This window comes from Dromiciops gliroides, chromosome 4 (genome assembly GCF_019393635.1).
Source record: "Dromiciops gliroides isolate mDroGli1 chromosome 4, mDroGli1.pri, whole genome shotgun sequence".
Taxonomy (NCBI): domain Eukaryota; kingdom Metazoa; phylum Chordata; class Mammalia; order Microbiotheria; family Microbiotheriidae; genus Dromiciops; species Dromiciops gliroides.
The window spans coordinates 112,255,719-112,274,488 of NC_057864.1; the positions used below are offsets into that span (position 1 = coordinate 112,255,719).

Sequence of the window (18,770 nt, forward strand, 5' to 3'; positions counted from 1 at the left end):
TAGTCCAGCCCTAACTGACAAATTTGTTTCAGTTTTACTTTCCACATCATTCTTGGGGAATAGACATCTCTTTCGTTTGTTTTGTATTATGTTGTATACTGTTAAAGTTCTAAATACAACAACGACAAAAAATAGTCTTGATGAATCTAAAGTAATATGTTAACTATTTTGATTCTTCAGAAAAAATTACTAATAAAAGTTTAAAAGTTTTAAAAAATTCCAATAAAAGTCTGATAACCAAGGCATATATGTCATCAGAAGATTAAAAAAAAACAGCAAAAAGATTCAAAACTTTTAAATAAAATCCCAGCAAAAAGATTTCATCAATATATCTATGTAATTATTCCATATGCTCAAACTAGATTTGTATAAGGGATGCAAGGATGGCTCCGCTCTAGGAAAACAATTAATATAATTAACACATCAAAGCAAAAACACTCTCAACCACACAATTATATCAACAGGTATATAAACAGCCTTTGACAAAGTACAACACTCACTTATGCTAAAAACAAAAATCAAAACACAAAATAATACAAAAACCAAACATACAATGCATAATCAAAGAGGGGTCATTTTTATTATTAAAAAGTATATATGGGGGGGGGCAGCTAGATGGCACAGTGGATAGAGCACCGGCCCTGGAGTCAGGAGTACCTGAGTTCAAATCCGACCTCAGACACTTAACACTTAACACTTACTAGCTCTGTGACCCTGGGCAAGTCACTTAACCCCAATTGCCTCACTAAAAAAAAAAAAGTATATATCTAAAACCAAAAGCTAGCATTATTTACAATGGAAAAAACACTAAAAGCATCACGATGATATATAGGGAACTGACACAATAAGACTATTCACAAAAAAATAAGTGGCCAAAGAATCTAAAGTTTTGAGGAAGAACTTCAAATGATCAGCCATACTGTAAACTAATGCCACTCTCAGGTTTCACCACTGAATCATCAAACTGGAAATAAAAATAGTGGAAATAATGCATTGGAGGAGCTGTGGGAAGACAAATATATACTAATATACTCTTGGTGGTACTATGAATTTCAGAGGCAGTGAGGTCCAATGGAAAGGGTATGGTATTTTGAATCAAAGGGTGTGGGTTCAAATCCAGGCTCTGCCAATTAATGTCTGTGTGACCTTGAGCAAGTAACTTTACCTCTCTTTATAACAATTTTCTTATTTATAAAATAAGAGGGTTATACCAATTGAGGAATAGTTAAAGAAGGTATGGTATATTAATGTAAAAATACTCTTCTTCTATTTGAAATGATGAAGGCGATGGTTTAAGAAAACTTGTAAAAACTTGTATAACCTAATTCAGTGAAGTCAGCAGAACCAGAAGAACAAATTACACATTATTATAGAAACAAACAACTTTGAAAGACTTTAGAATTCTAATCAATACAATGACCAAACATGATTCCAGAAGACTTATGATGAAACAAACATGCTAACCATAAAGGTAATAGACTAAGAGTACAGACTGAGATGAGAGAGACAGCCAATGGGAGAATTTGTTTTTGCTTCACTATACATGTTTGTAAATGGAGTTTTGTTTTTCTTTCTCACTCAATTGGGAGTGGGGGGTGGGGAGGAGTGGGAAGAGGGAAGGAGAAGGGAGGGGAGAGAAGTAAGATTTTCATTAATTACAAAATAAAAAACTTAATTTTAAAAATAAGATAAATGGGGGGAAGGGCTGGGGGAAGGAGTTGGACTTTACCAGCAAGCTGCTTCCCTTATATCAAGTAACAGAGCTTAGAAAGCAGAACCAACAGAACAAAATATACAGTGACTACAATAATGCAACCAATAAGACCACTAAAAGACAGTTCCATTCATGAATTATAATTAGAGCTATAGAATTGATCATGAAACATACCTCCTCAGTAAGGAAAGGGAACTACTGATGCGTTGTTTAGTTTTGCCTGAATATTTCCTTTGTTTCAAAGGATTCAACAGGGGAAAGAGGTGTTTAAAACAGAAATGGGGGCGGCTAGGTGGCGCAGTGGATAAAGCACTGGCCCTGGATTCAGGAGTTCCTGAGTTCAAATCCGGCCTCAGACACTTGACACTTACTAGCTGTGTGACCTTGGACAAGTCACTTAAGCCCCATTGCCCTGCCAAAAAAAAAAAAAAAAAAAAAAAGGAAAACAGAAATGACCAAAGGATAAAAGCTGGTTAAAAAAACACTTTTCTAATAATGAAGTTTATAACTATTTTTCAACTATTACTAATCATGTCAGTAATAACTAATTCGTCTATCAGTCAGTCAACAAGCATTTATTAAGTGCTTATTATGTTCCAGATGTGTTCTGGGGACTCAAAGAAAGGTGAAATGCTGTCCCCACTCTCAAGGAGCTCATACTCTGACAGGGGAGATTAAATGTAAATATCTTTGTATATATGATATAAACAAAGTAGATGAAAGGTAATCTCAGAGGGAAGGTAGTGTCAGGGAGTACTATTAGGAAAGCCCCAGGGCACGTAAGAGGTGGAAGGGAGGGGACAGAGCATTATAGGTATGGACAACAGCCTGTCATAAACATGAGAAGTTATGCCAGGAACAGCAAGTAGGCTGACACAGATCAATCATAGGGTACATGGAGGGTAGTAAAATAAAAGAAAACTGCAAAGAAAGGAAGGGAGGTTAAATGCCAAATTGTTTTAAATTTGATCCCGGAGATAATAGGGAACCAAATGAGCATGATGAATAGAGAGGGGACAGTCAGACTTAAACTTTAGGAAAATCACTTGGTAGCACAGTGGAAGATGGATTGGATTGAGAAGAGACTTATTGCAAGGAGATCAATTAAGAAGCTACTGCCATTGTCCAGATAAACAGTGATGACAAGAGCCTGGACTAGAATGACGGCTGCATGAATAGAAAGAAGAGGACATAGACTAGGCGTTGTGAAGGTAGAAACAAGATGCAGCCATGTTTGGAATATGTTTGGCTAAGTCCCAGAAAGAAGTTGCAAGTTTCAAGCCTAAGTAAATGGAAGGATAGTTGTGACTTCAACAGTAACAGGGAAGTGAGGAAGAGGGGAGAGTTGGGGGGGGGAGATAATGAGTTCTATTTTAGACATGTTGCATTTGATACCTATGATACATCCAGTTCAAGATGTCCAAGATGGAGGACTAGACATCAGGAGAGGAACTAGAACTGGATATTCAGGTTAAGGAATCTCCCGCATGGAGATAATTGAACTCAAGGGAACAGAGCTGATGAGATAACCAAGACAAACTGTCTAGAAGGAAAAAAGAGAATGGGGCCCAGGAAAGAGCCTTGAGGAACATGCATGATTAATGGACATGACTTAAAGATCCAGCAAAGGGGAGTAAGAAGGAATGGCTAGACTGGTAGGAAAACCAGGAGTGAATCTAGAAGAGTATTTAGAAGGAAACCATGATCAAGTGTGTCAAAGGCTGCACAGAGATTAAGAAGGATCAATATGAAAAGGCCATGAGATTTAGCAATTTTGAGATCATTAGCAACTTTGGAGAGGAAAGTTTCATTTGAATGATAAAGTTGGAAGCCAAATTGCAGGGGTTTGGAGGAAAGAAAGTAGAAGTACAAAGTGTAGATGACTTTCTCAAGGAGTTTAGTTGGGAAAGGGAAGAAAGAAATTTGGATGACAGCAATGATTGTCAAATGAAGAAACAGTTTTTAAATTTGGGAGAGACATGACTGTGTATTTGTAAGGAGTCAGTAGGGAAGTGTGAGAATTATTTTACTAACTAGGGGGGACTAATCTGACTGGAGGACTAATCTGGGGACTTTTGACTGGCTGGCTACCTGACTGCTACTAATTTCCAAAGCCAATCTGTTAGGGCCTTTTAAAAATTTCTCCACACTGCTCCGCTCCCAAATTGATAAGCAAAAGATTAAGAAGCCTCTTAATTAAATAATCAAAGCAGAGTTTATTTATGAGATATGATTTAAACATAAGAATACAGGGAAATAAAATGTATAACCTGACTGCTTTCCGCGCCTCTTTCTTTCTTTCTTTTTTTTTTTTGCAGGCAATGGCGGTTAAGTGACTTGCCCAGGGTCACACAGCTAGTAAGTGTCAAGTGTCTGAGGCTGGATTTGAACTCAGGTACTCCTGAATCCAGGGCCAGTGCTTTAACCACTGCGCCATCTAGCTGCCCCCTCTTTCCACACAGGCCTGGAACTTTTTAGCCTCCTCCTGCATACCAACGGACCTTCTTCTAGCATTCCCCTCACTGAAAAGCCCCCCTACTCCATACTCTTGCCAACCCCCCGAAAAGCCTCTGTTGTGTCCTCCTTCCTTGCTCTTAGCTTTTGCTCCGTCTCCTTTCTCCCTTTCTTAGCGTCCTTGTAGCAGCCCCCTTTCTGTCCGTTCCTCCCTTACTATCTTCTTAATCTTCCGGCCTCCTTGCATTCTCCTAATCCTCTGGTGTCCCCCCTTCACTGTCTTGCTAGCCCTTTCTCTGTCTCTGTGAGCCCTTCTCTTTACCATCACAACGAACACTAAAGCCCCTAACTCTGTATGCCTGCGAACCCCCAGCGTCTCTCTATCGTAGCCCTTTCTCACTTTCTCCAACCTCGCTTTCTCTCTCCTCCTTGTACCCCATATCCTGTCTTGTCAGCCCCCTTTTTATTAACCTGCTCTCCCAGGTAAAACCCAGGCTCGCTGATCCCAGGGCCAGCTGAGCCCCGTGCTTCGCGAACCCACAGCTGGGGCTGGACAAAGCAAACCGCAGCATCCCTGAGGGTTTTCGTGGGCCTTTCTGCTGTGTGAAGAGGTCCACGCCTGCCACACCATGGCTCGGGTTTTCATCTGTGCAGTTTAGCCTGGCTCAGAAGCCTCCCAGCAGCTGAAATGGAGGGGGAAGGGCCCTAGCCCCTATTACACAGGAAAAAAAAAAACCCTGAGGGCCTAAGACTTTTTAATCTCAGCCCAAAGGCAGGGTCCCCAAATCAAAATAAATTCCCACAGAAGGAAACTGAAAATTAGGGAGAATGTGGTGCTGATATCAGGGACAATTTGTTGGAGAAGATGGAAAGGGATGCAATCAAGAGAGCATGTTTATCTTGACCATCTCATCATCAGAGATGGGAGTGAAGGAGTTTGTAGAAGATCTCTGAGTGACTGTGAATGACTTAACTATTCTCAGCAATACAATGATCCAAGACAATCCCAAAGGACTACTAATGAAACATACTATCCACCTCTAAAAAAAGAACTGATATTGATTGAACACAGACTGAAGCATGCTATTTTTCGCAGTCTTTCATTTTTTTTTCCATTCAAGTTTTCTTGTACAAAATGACTAATGTTTTACATAATTGCACATGTATAACCTATATCTGATTGCTTACTGCCTCAGGGACAGTGGAGGGGAGGGAGGGAGGAAAGGAGGGATAAAATGTGGAACTCAAAACTATAAATAAAAATGTCTATTATTTTTTTAAAAAGATCTCTGAGTGATATGAGATGAAGAAGAAACTCTTGGGAAGTAGATTAATTTTTATTCTACTATAATTTTAAAATAAACAGGTATATTTTAACTGCAACTCCAAAATTACCTTTTTTAAAAAAAAAAGGGAACGACTAGATTGAAATGCAAATTAATCTCTAATTTAGAAAGAGGAAATAAAGAGAACTACTTTAAAGCATGGATTTTCAAGATATAGTCTTGGGTCCTCCAAGTTCAAAGTACAGCAGAATATTAATATTTATGATGTGAAAATGCCTATACTTTAATTTCAATTATGTTCAGTTTTATAACTTTTGATGCAATAAGTTATATTATTAAACTTCCATTAATTTTGGTGATTTTTTTCTTATACTAATAAGTTGTTATGTTATAGCATAAAGTTTTTTAATAATAAGTGAGGACAAATGGTCTCATGGTTTTCAGCTTTTGAAGGCAGAGTGGGAATCCCTGAACTAGTCAAACTGGGGAATCAATACTTTAGAGGTAAAGGGCATTTTTCATAGTTGTTTAATTATTACATAAGATTTAAACCGTAAGCTCCTTTGGGACAAGGAGCATTTTAGTTCATCTTTACTTTTTCTAGTACCTAACACTGTGCCTTACACATCACAGGTGCTTTAAAAATCTTTGTAGAATTGAAATGAAATGAAAGTCTGAAGTAGTGCTGTTTCTTGCTTTAACCAACTACAAAACAAATTCATTTATCAGAAAATTATACTTTCTGTCCTTTAATACAGCACAAATAAACAAAGGGTAGGAGAGAAAAGGTTACTAGGTATGGTTTGTGACTAAAATTTTTAAAGCCCTTTCACCACCAAGCTATGTAAAACAACTGGAAAACTAGCTCCCTGAAAGCTATCATCTCCTTCCTGTTTGTTGTTGTTGGGTTGTTTTTTTTTTTAACTTTTCCATCTCTTCTATTACCTAAAGGAGGGATATTTAAATCAGGCACCAATATAATGCCACATCAATGAAGAAAAAGCTTTTATTCACCTCTCACTCCCTTCTTCCTTCTGAGACCAAACTTTTTTGTAATATTAGACAAAGTAAGCTTTCTACCAACACTGTCAATACCCTAGTTTAGGCTCTCATCTGGACAAGTGTCTCTTAATTGGTTTCCTTGCCTCTTGCTTTCCCAATCCATCCTCCACACAAGAGCCAAAGAGCTATTCCTAAAACACTGGTCTAGCCACATCATCCCTTGCTCAAAAAGCTCTAATCACTTGTTTTTGTCACTAGGATAAAATACAAACTCCTCTGTTTGATCATGAAAACCTTTTACAATCTGGTTTCAGTCAAGCTTTCAAGACTGGACATTACTTTCTCCATTCACTCTATAGTCCAAAGTAGCCTACTTAATGTTATATGCCTAAAGCATTTGATCTACCTACCCTCTCTGTGACTCTGTACTTCCTCCTCATATCTACATCTTAGAATCCCTAACTTTCTTCAAAGCTTAGCTCACTTGCTACCTCCTGCTGTTGTTTAGTTGTTCAACTGTGTACAACTCTTTGTGGCCCCTTGAACTTTTCTATGGAGGTTTCTTGGCAAAGATACAGGAATGGTTTGCCACTTCCTTTCTCTGGTATGTTTCCATTTTACAGATGACAAACTGGGGCAAACAAGGGTTAAGTGACTTGCCCAGAGTCACACAGATAGTCTCTGAGGCTGGATTTGAATTTGATCTTTCTGACTCTAGGCCTCTACTCTGTCCACTGCACCAGGCCACCTCTTACCTTGGGTCTTTCCTGAGCCTCCCAGTTGCCCGTGCCACACACCCCCTCCAAAATTATTTTGTACTTACTTTGTACATGTTATGTTCACTTATGTGTGTACTTGTTTTCCCTGACAGAGGGCAGGGGGCTGTTTCATTTGTGTCTATCTCCAGGACCTAGCATAGTAGTCATTCTGTCTATTAATTGATGATTGTAAAGAAACAGCATGCACTAATCTATAATCAGTACAGCTTCCTTCTCCTGGTGATTTACAAAGGCAAAAGATATTCCATTTAATTTCCCTACTTGCCAGCAAAACTATCTGCCTACACTTCAGACTGGAAAATGTGTTTTAAATAATTTTTTTCCTCTCTGCGTATCTAGGTTACCCTAAGGCAGAAAGAATGAGAGAAGATGCATATATTTTCAAGGCAAGTGGTATGTACCCAAGACGTTTAATTCAACGCTACCTATCCCACTATTCAGTACACAGCCCTCTTAAAAATAACCAATTTAGAGAGATTATAATGTTACCTCATACACATTACATAAGCTTATGTAAATCCTTTCCACTCAAGACAATAAAAAGAACTAAGGAGAAGGTATTGACTTTCTTTGAATTTCTTCACCTCCCCCCTCATTTACACAAACTGCAATGTTAGCACAAATATTTTAAATCTATTTGTAAACTTCTTAAAAATGCCTTTTCTTAAATGGAGATTATATTATACACTCTTTGAAACCAAGTTACTCTCAGGATACCACTAAGTCACAGATCTGTTTAACAGACATTTTTATCAGCTTTTTGTAAAGTCAGAGTAGATCAGCATCATTCAAATACTTCCCTCTAATGGCAATCTATTGTTAAGCAGTCAAAAAGTAAAATTTTAATTGAGTTTTTATTTTTCCCAAGGGTTAAGAGCCCTTAGGAAAGTTGTGATATTTTCCTAAAACCTACACTCAAAACAGCTTTTAAATATGCATTTTACATTAATTCACTGCATGTGATATGGCTTTGTGCATTATATAGGAGTAGCTTTAGGAATAAAGATTGTGGGTCCCAAATTTACAAGGATAAATGGATAGGAAAACTGAGAACCACTTCAGGTGTGTGGAGGCCCATTTAGAAGTTGATTCTTTAACAAAGATAAACTTGCAGCCATAGCAATCTAAAAATTGGTTCCAAATACCATATTATTTTAAACTACATCAAAATAATGTGGCAGCACCAAAAAAAGCACTGAATTTGGGATCAGTGGTTTAAAATCCTTGGGCTCTGACACTCGACTGACCTTGGACAAATGAGCAAAACTCTTTGAGCATCAGTTTCTTCAACTATAAAATAAAGAGAGGCATGATGAAATAAGCTCTAAGGTATCTTCCAGCTCAATTTTAAGATTTTATTAATTCTTTTTTAAAGGGGAAAGACTAGAGACACATTCTCTTACCCAAAATCTAAAAAAGAAAAACAAATTTCTAACATTTTATTTTTAACTTATACATCAGTTATATGAAATTAGAGAAATACAAGGAGCATATGAGCAGAAAAATGTTTTACCAAAGGAAAAAAAACAATTAGTGATATTTAAAGAAACTGGATATAGAAAGGACATTACTTCATTGTGAAAACGATCATATACATCAGATTAGTTTCACTTACTGGAGGCCAGGATGTGTCCAAGTTATGTAGCACATGTCTGGGACCTACAGACTGGATACTAACACATGGGTTTCTTCTCTTCTACTTTCATTAATACTCTTTACACCAGAACCAGAAAGGAAAGAGGTGTTTCTACAATCCTAGGAAGTTCCAAAGGAGTTACATGGTCTTCTTCTTGGAGACTATATTCTTATTTGCTCCCAGCCCTATTCAGTTGATTAAGTTCAATAATTATTTATTAAGTGCTTATGTAGTTCAAACAATGAAGAAGGGCTGTACCAGTAACCTCATGATGTCAAAATAAAGGGTGTAGGCCTCATTACAAGGCTCTCTGCAGTGAAATTATGTGAGGATGCCCACCACCAAGCAATGATAGATGGGTAGCAACCTGCACCATCTAAGGAAATGGTCACATCAGTGAAATCACAGATCTATTTGAGTATCTGAATATATGCAAAACACAGGGCTGGGTTCCAACCAAAAAAAAATTCCTGCTCTCAAAGAATTTATATCTTTATTGTGGTAGACCTAAAGATTTTATACAACATGGGAAAAAGTAACATATCAAATTTATGGAGAAGCTTTTTTTCTCTCAGTCTTAAAGAGTTCACATTTATAGTCATAACAGGCACTTATACAGTGCTTTTAAAAGTTTGTAAACCATTTTGCCTACATTATCTCATTTGACTTTCCACTAACAAAATTAGAAAACTTATAATTAGGAAGCCCTAGGTTCAAAAACCACCTCTGCTCATTAGCTGTATGACCTTGGGCAAGTTACTTAACCTCTGAGTCTGAGTTTCTTCATCTTTAATATGGAAATAGTAATATCTGCATTAAACCTGTACATAACAGGGTTACTGTGAGAAATATACCTTGCAAACTTTACAAGTAAATTCTTTAAAACTATTAAATGCATATAATTTAAATAATGTAGAGAAGTTGAAGAATACTTTCGGATTCTTTTGCAACATACCTGTCACAGTCTTTATATATATATATATATTTTTTTTTTTTTGGTTTTTTTGGTGAGGCAATTGGGGTTAAGTGACTTGCCCAGGGTCACACAGCTAGTAAGTGTCAAGTGTCTGAGGCCGAATTTGAACTCAGGTACTCCTGAATCCTGGGTCGCTGCACCACCTAGCTGCCCTATATAATTCTACATATATCCTTCAGACATTTACAGAGTGAGCTAAGATGGTAAGCATGAAGTCATCCAGATGAGATTCATAATTTCATCAGCCTGGTTATTACCTATGAGGGGACTGCAACCCCTTTATAACCTAATCAAACTTTCCTGATAAATGACAAAAAGCAACAAAAATTTTAAAAACAAAACAAAAACCAAAAACAACAACCCATACCTCCTGGAGACCACCCCTTCAGGTGATAAACTGCTCCAAACTTAGGCTGGTCCTTGGACAGCAGGTGCTATCAGGGCCTATACTCTGTCAAAGAGTCTAAACTCCACTGGCATAGCCTTGAGACCAGGATCAATTTTATGTCATGACAAAACAGAGGAAAAGGTGTTCCAAGGGGAGATTTAACAAAATAAGTTACTGAAAATCAAGATAAAAAAGCCTACAATTTAAACAAGAGGAAAAAACCCTATCCAGCTATCATAAGAAGAAGAAAAAGGAGAATCTAGGCCTAACTGCTTCTATGGTAGTGTTTTTCATTTGTTCTTAACATGTTAGGGCAAAGGTAGCAAGAACACTGTTCTTCAATATGCAATTCACAAAAAAGGGAAAGAACGAACAGCTCGACTGTCCCCACTAAAGAAAAGAACAGTGGGAATAAGAAACAATCTAAGGGCAGAATGAGTAGATAGGTGGCGCAGTGGATAGTGCGCCAGGCCTGGTGTCTTCCTGAATTCAAATTTGGCCTCAGACACTTACTAGCTGAGTGACCCTGAGCAAGTCACTTAACCTTATTTGCCTCAGTTTCCTCATCTGTAAAACTAGCTGGAGAAGGAAACAGGGAACCACTCCAGTATCTTTGTCAAGAAAATCCCAAATGGGGTCACAAAGAGTAAGACACAACTGAAAATGACTGAATAACAACTAATCTTGGGGTACAGTAGGGATTTAACCAGTGTCTTGTACCCAAAGGTTACAAGAAAAAGGCAAGGAGAGAACATATTTTCCTTTCTCCTAATTTCAGAGTCACCATGATAGCTCTGGGAATTCAAAGCTGGGGCAAACATGCTCATCGCAGTTTTACAGAACCACTTACCTACCCCAATCCTTACCCAAGAGTTATTTTTAGGCCACATGAGGAATACATATGAGTTAGAACCCAGTTTACACATATAAACATTTCTTTTATACTTTAAGAACTGATTTTTGGTAAGAATATGATAAATACCTCATGTTTTATAAAAGAGTCTCTTAAAAAAATTCAAATGACAAGAAAATGGATGGGGGAAAATGCTGTTTTTAATAAAGTATAACACACCTGTACATCTTACTAAAACGAAACATTTTCCTAAGACTGAAAACCTGTATTTAATGTTTATATACTAAACACTTGGTCCAGCCACTTAAGAGTAAAATTATTTTTTCTATCATCCACTAAACTGCAAAATATGTTTACTAAAATTGATTTGTCTTAAATTTGAATGGAATGGTTTTTTAAACTTAGGTTTCCATATTGATTTCAGTTTTCCATTTAACATGTAAGACTATTCAGACATCTTTAGTACTTTAACAATAAGAACAGCTATTCTCTTTTGAACAGAATTGTACATCTACTATGTCTACTATGTCTAGAAGCCCTGGAGTAACATGATTCCACTCATGAAGCCTGTGCATAAAGCAGTAAGGAAGGAAAACAAACAACTTTCCACTTCATAAGCAGTTTTCATTACCTTCGTGAAATGAATGGGAGAAAATAAAGATATAATCCACAGAGAAAAAAACAACACTTAAGATTCTTTTTTAGGTAGGCAGCCTTTCCAATCAATAGCTAATTAAGTATATTTCTTTAAATCCAACTGGGGCTTTCAATAAAACTACAACATTGTAAGACTATTTCCTGCTGCAGTAAGATCTCCAACTTAACTATCCAAAAAGCAAGGATTTATATTATCATCAGGAAAACCAATTAAAATGCAAACTATACACTCTATAAAAAGTTCCATATTTAAATAAATCGAACTGATCAAGTTGTCAAAAGCAACAGCACAACGTACAGCAGATGCTTCAGAGAAACTAAAATATGCATTTCATGCCAAGACTATCTTCCAAGCAGGTGGCAAAAGAAACCACATAATTCTGCAGTCAGCAGGAGAGACACCCCCAAGAAAATATGCTTAAAATACACTGGCAGCCATGCTGTGGTCAAAGGATAATCAACGTGAACCTCCAGTACCCTCCTTAGAGTCTCAAGGTCAACACTGAATTAATTTTGTCAGCCTTACAACATCATGCTAATTCTACGTACACACACAGACACACGCACAAGCAAGAAGAATGCAGCAACTTCATTATGTTTCAGGACAGTGAACCTCTCAAACCCATAACTATAGATAGGTGAACTTAATTACAATAAGCAATAGGAAGCAATAAGAACAAGAATTAAAACTAGCAAGTCCATGTAGCATACCTAGGAAAACTCAAGCTATTCCACAGGCAAAGCAATTCTAATACTGCAGGGCAACTTGTGCAAGAATTCAGCACCACAGGCCAGAGCTTCACTTTTCTAACACCAGCTCTATTGCTACTATCTCCTATAAAAAGCACTGGAAGCTCACCTAGTATCTCCAAAGAGTATGGGCATCTTGATAAGGCATATGACAAGGAATCAACAGATTAAACTATGCCAAGGGCTTCAGCTCTTTCGGGATAATAAGTGCCTTTGCTGGAAAATGAAAAAGCTTCATCTGGGACAATACAAGCCCTCTGATATAGCAAGAGTCTGCTCAGACTCCGAAAACATTGTATGTTGTCAATCCTTTTTCTTGTAAATATGGATAAAATCTGCAGATAGAGCCTGGGCAGGAAAGAGGGAGACAGACAATTTAAAAAAGGAAACTGTGGTGTTGTTCTGCTGTACACACTATGAGCATCCATAGTTACTGATTACACATCTAATGGGTGACCTCTACAGTCTCTTTCTACTCAAAAATTCTATGAATCTAAGAGATGAAAACCTACTGTCTAAGAACAATACCAAAAACCTCTGCATTTTAAAAATCTGATCCAAACAAATCAACATGAAAGAAGGAAGGAAGGAAGGAAGATGCAATATAGAATTTTGAGAGTGAAGGTACATAAGTTCTGGGAGCATATGGAGATTTAAAAACAAAAAAGAAATAGGATACTGCTTTTCACTTATTCCTACAAAAGTCCACTTCAATGTAAAGTGTTCACTCTTTTCCAAAACCCTGTTTAAAAGTAGAAATAGAATTAGCTTTTAAATACTGTGTATACAAACTGAGCTCTTAACATGGATTTATGAGACAAACTCTGCTACCTATTCCTATTAAACCTCCTAAAAGGACTTAAGAGTATAAAATAGTTTAGAAAAAAAACAAGTGTAAACACAAGTATGAAGAGACATTTCCACTAAGTTTGTGATGACTGCTGCCACATTAAATTATTATATTTCACAAAAGGAATAAATTTTTTAAAAAAGCAACCACACTACCCAGGTGTTGTTTACCTGTCCTAATTTTTTTTTAACCTTTTATAATGGGATACAAGCTTAAATCTTAATTTGGTAGGCACTGTACCTTATGTTGCAAACCACTCCATTTTGTGTTGGGTTAATTTCTTAAGGCCAATTTTGATAGCTAGAGATTAGTCATATTACATAAGATTATATATTCTCTCTTCCTCCACATATAATCGACAGATACACATGTTTAAGATTTTCACCACACAGTGGCACAACTCAGAACTCCAACAAAATGCTTAGCTTCCTAAAATACAGTGCAATTTCTAACTGATCAAAATTTCTTCAGTTTTCAATTAGTATATTTGTTTTACACTATATTATGTAAAAAATAAAAGTATCTGAAAGCCAAAGTACTGTACCCCTAACCTTTGTTCCTGACTTGGGTATTCCATTTAAAGTTATTCACATGGCCAATAATAAATAAAGATGTTTCCACTCTTACCTGTATAGCCTGCACACCAACCCCAGGAAGCCACCATTGCTAAAAGCCACTTGAACATGATTCCTTCGATATACCAGAAGAGCTTCCTGTCCAGCACTCGGAGAGGCTGAAGAATTATGATATAGAAGATGTAGGATGGAATGGCGACCAAGTTATTCATGACCATGAAGGCAAACCTCAGGACAGCTTTCACAAAGGTCATGCACACCCATGGAACTTCTTCTAAAGTCACAGCCATTCTCACACTGGAGTCTGAAGCCTCTTCCTGTGGAGAAAGGAAAGCTCACTTATAAATTAAAATAAATTAAACCCCTAAGTAGTTACCATCATCACCTATGTAACAGAAAAGTCCGGGGGCGGGGGGGGGGGGAGGAGGGAAGAGTGTTAAACCTACTAGGTATAGTATCCACAGAGATCTCTATGGGAAATTCCAGCGGGGGAGGGGGGACGACTGAAAGAGGCATCATGCAAGGTCAAGGAGCTGCTGAGGTGCATGGTGTGTCATAATATATTTAGCAAATGAGAATGCAAACTCCAAATACAAATAACTGACCACCCCACCCCCAATAATTTCTAATATAACCTTTAACTCTACAAAAAATACCGAACGCCCCCAAACGCACAGCTTCCCCGAGCCTCCCGCCTTTCAGGTGCACCCACCCTCTGGATTGCCATGCAATTCCGGACTGCACAACAAAGTGTAAACAGGCACGAGCCTCCGTCCTTTCCTGTGGACCACAGCGTCGCCAGCCCCCTACCAGCACAGTGAATTCGCTCAGTCCTCCAGGGGTGCTTGCTCTCTCCAATGCAGAAAGAGCTGATGGAGGGAGGGGGGAGAAGGAAGGAGAGGGACAGGATAGGAAAGGACAGAAAGGAGGCCGGCAGGGAGAAGGGGCAGGGGGGAGTGAGGGGAAGGGGGAAGGCAAGAGGTATTTTATAGCGGGGCTAAAAGGGGTGGGGGTGGAGGGAGGAAGGAGGAGGGAGGAGCCTTGCGATGAAAAGGGGTGATACTGAGAGCAGGGGCAAAGAGAGGGCAGCCCGAGCCCCCCCACTCACCTTCCGCAGCCCCGAGGACGGGCAGCCGAGGACTGGAGAGAGAGGACGAAGAAGCGCAGGAGGCGGAGGAGCAGGGGGAGGAGGGACCGGGGCCAGCGGGGCTGGGAGCCGGCTGCTGGGGGCCCGATGCTGCGGGGCGGCGGCGGCGGCGGCTGCTGTCCCCGGAGGAGGAGTCGGGGTCATGGACTCGGCGGCGGCCGAACCGGCCCCGGGCCCGGCTGCGGCGAGCGGCCTCTCACTCCCCTTCCAGCAGCCTGCGGAGAGATGAAGGCCAGTGGGACCGAGAGTAGACCTGTCACCGGGGCGGGGTCCCATTCACTCCAGGGGCGGAGAAGGGGTGCGGGGAGGCGAGCGGATGCCCCCGGGGCTACGGAGTCCCGGCTCCCTCCTCCACCGCCCCCTCTGACCCGCCGCTTCCTCCCGGAGTAGACGACGACCTCTCCCCCTCCCTCCCTCCTTTCCCCTCCCCCCTCCGCCAACGCCTCCAACCGTCCCCTCACCGGCGGCCGCCGCCTCCGAGCCTGCCCTCCCGGGGTGGCCGGGCCAGGGCTGCTCCGCGCCGCCCAGCTTCTACCTGCCCCCCCCCCAACCCCCTGACCCCCGCGCGGTTCCGAAGGCGGGCGAGAGCCGAGGCTATACCTCGAGCTGGCCTGGCCCCTCGCCGGGCTGCTGGGGCGGGAGGAGCCCCAAGAATTCATCGCCCGCGGCGGCTCTAGGCGACCTCGCGGGCGTAGACCCCGGCCTTCGGCCGCGCTCGGTGCCCACGGCCCGCTAGCTGCCGGGAGACGCTACGGGGGAGCAGCAGCGGCGGCGGCGGCGGCGGCGAGAGGAGGGGGAGGAGGAGAAGGAAGCGGCGGGAGCCGAGACTGCGGCGAGCGCCGCCCCCAGAGCGCCCTCTAATGAACAGCCGGGCCTCCGCCACCGCCGCCGCCGGCCACCCTGCCCGCTGCCCTCTGCTCGGCCCGCCAGCCTGGCGCACGAGCCTCCCCTCGCGGCCCGCGGCCGGAGCCCGCCGGGGGCCCCGGAGCAGGCCAGGCACTAATTGGGAGCTGTCAGCGCGCCAGAGGGGCCTCGGCCGCCCTCGAAGGAGTGCGGCGAGCCAGGCTGACCTCGTGCGCAGGATGGCGAAGAAAAGGGGGCGTAAGGCCGCCCACCCACTGCGTAGTGTGACCAAACAAAGTCCGAGTGGCCTTCGGACACCCGGCCTGTGGTGCCGCGGAAGCGCGCTCACTGACAATTACTAAGGGCACCGCGGCCCCAGGGGGCAATGCCTCGTGCCCGGAGGAAACGGACCCCGCTCTGCCAGCCTAGAAATCCTTCCCCCTTCCCCAAGAGACCCACGAGGCTGAGTGGGACCTCTTTCAGCACTGTTGGTGCTTTTGAAAGAAAGGAGCCTAGAATTGTGCCATTTCATCACATGGTAAGGGCTTAATAAACGCTAGCCCACCAGTTAAACGGGGGGGGGGGGGGGGGGGGGAGGGGGGGAGAGAGAGAGAGAGAGAGAGAGAGAGAGAGAGAGAGAGAGAGAGAGAGAGAGAGAGAGAGAGAGAGAGAGAGAGAGAAGACCTGCCGGAGAATTTATTGGATAAAAACCGAAAAAGGAACTTTTCCAGGCAGCAAGATTACCCATCTCTCCTAGAACTAAAAGAAAGCCAGTAGAAATGGCTTTCAGTCACTAGGCAGGCCTTTCATATCCTGAAGGCTGGGATTTGAAGGACTGAATTGTCAGCAGGGAAATGAGTAGAAATCCCAGGGAGCAAACAGAATGCTCAAGGGGCGTTCTCAAATTCTGGGAATCTCAATTTCCTCTTTTTAGGGGGTCTCATATTTTTGGAGAAGGGAAAGGGACCCAGTCTTCTCTACCTATTATTTCCTGAAACAGGTTCTTTTGTTCCAAATGTCTTGTCTAGTGGCCCAAAGGCAGGGAGGAAAAACTGATCTGCCCATTTCAAAAATGTTATAGAACATTAGGCTTGGTTCCAAGGCCTGGGCCCTCAACTTCCTTAGTCAACCTCAATTACTCTTTAAAAGCCCAATGTGCTATCTAGACACTGTATTAAGTGCTTTATAGGAAAAACAAAGGACAAGGTCCTAGCCTTCTAGGAGATTTTGTTCTGAAGGAAAACTAAAGAGAGTTAGTTGTTTTTTGTCACATTTTCCTTTTCCTTCAACACCCCCCCCCCATCCTTTTTTTTAGTGAGGACTAAGGATTGTTTGTTGATTGTATACAGTAGTGTCAAAACTAGAAGTGACTTTATAAAACTCCAACTCCCTCAGGGGAAGTGATTTATCCAAAATGACAGCAAATTAATGAGATTTGGGACTAGGACCAAAGCCTAGTGGTCTTTCTATGTCACCTACATACTGTATGACCTACATGCTGCATCAGGTTGCATCTGTTGAATTTGAATCCCCATTTCAAAAGCCTAAACACGTCATCTTTATATTCAACTAGAGGCAGAGGGATATATACAACACTTATGCAGGTAGGTATCACACAAGATTGTTTGTGAGGGAAATGGAGAGCCAAAGTGCTTTAAGAAAGTCTAAAGTGGGGGCAGGTAGATGGCCCTGGATTCAGGAGGACCTGAGTTCAAATTTTGCCTCAGACACTTGACACTTACTAGCTGTGTGACCCTGGGCAAGTCACTTAATCCTCATTGCCCCACAATAAAATTAAATTTTAAAAAAAGGAAGTCTGAAGTGGGAGAGGACTGAAGTGGATGAAGGGGAGGGGTGGTATATCAGGGAAGACTTTAGGTGGCAACTGAGTTAAACTTGAAAAAGATTTCAAAAGGCTTATATGAGAAAATGCCTTAATGGCACAGATTAGAACTGAAAGAGATCAGAGATCTAATCCATTCTTTCCATTTTGCAAATGAGAAACCTCAGGCCCAGGGAAGTTAAATGATTTGCCCAAACTCACATAATCCAGCTCTATAAGAATTTTCTTACTGTGTCAGACTCATGGTTCATCTAGTTTCATATTTTGTCTGCTAAAGGAGGCATCTTGCCACAGGTCTTGTCCATGTGCAACCTCATTCCATGTCTGATATTCATCTACGATTTCTCACTGCTACCTCCTTTCCTCTTTTTAAATTTACTTTTTCAATTAACAATCTATTCTCTTCACCACCCCCATTGGGGGAAAAACCCTTGTAACAAATATATATAGTCAAGCAAAATAAATTCCCACATTGGTCATACTTCAGAAATATAACTTAGTCTCTACCCTGAATCCATCACCTGTCTGTCAGAAAATAGATAGCACGTTTCCTCAGCAGTCCTCCAGGAACTCTGTGATTGGTCACCACATTGATCAGAGTTCTTAAGTGTTTCAAAATTGTTTGTCTTTATAATGTGGGGTGTTAAGTGTATAATTGTTCTGCTCATTTCACTTCATGTAAGTTCATACAAGTTTTCCCAAGTTTCTCTAAAACCATCCTTTTTCATCATGTCTTATAGCTCAATAATATTCAGTTTACTATACCATAATTTGTCCAGCTATTCTCCAATTAATGGGAACCCTCATGGTTTCTATTTCTTTGCCACCACAAAAAAGCTGCTATATATATTTTTATACGTATGGGTCCTCTTTTTTTTAATGTCTTTGGGATATACATCTAGTAGTGATGCCTTTCTTCTTAACATGGGATCCCCACCATCCACTTTTGCCTACAGAGGGAGATTGATTTTTCCCTTTTTTCCCATTCCCTGAAAAAAAACCCAACACATTATACTT

General features: G+C 40.9%; 1 protein-coding gene across 4 annotated transcripts in view; it reads right to left on the reverse strand.

Annotated features, from left to right (window-relative positions):
- LPGAT1 (lysophosphatidylglycerol acyltransferase 1) overlaps positions 1-16,153 on the reverse strand; it is an 89,509-nt gene extending 73,356 nt beyond the window's left edge. The window contains exons 1-3 of one of the 4 annotated variants that reach the window (XM_043963973.1): positions 16,138-16,153; positions 15,029-15,282; positions 13,973-14,237 (exon numbers count right to left, since the gene is read on the reverse strand). In XM_043963973.1, the coding sequence (XP_043819908.1) occupies positions 13,973-14,237; positions 15,029-15,211 (448 nt within the window). In that variant the 5' untranslated portion in view covers positions 15,212-15,282; positions 16,138-16,153. Of the gene's footprint in view, positions 1-13,972; positions 14,238-14,632; positions 14,867-15,028; positions 15,380-15,667; positions 16,006-16,137 lie in introns of those variants that run through there. The other 3 variants (XM_043963971.1, XM_043963970.1, XM_043963974.1) reach the window with 3 other exon arrangements.
- Between the last annotated feature and the right edge of the window lie 2,617 nt (positions 16,154-18,770).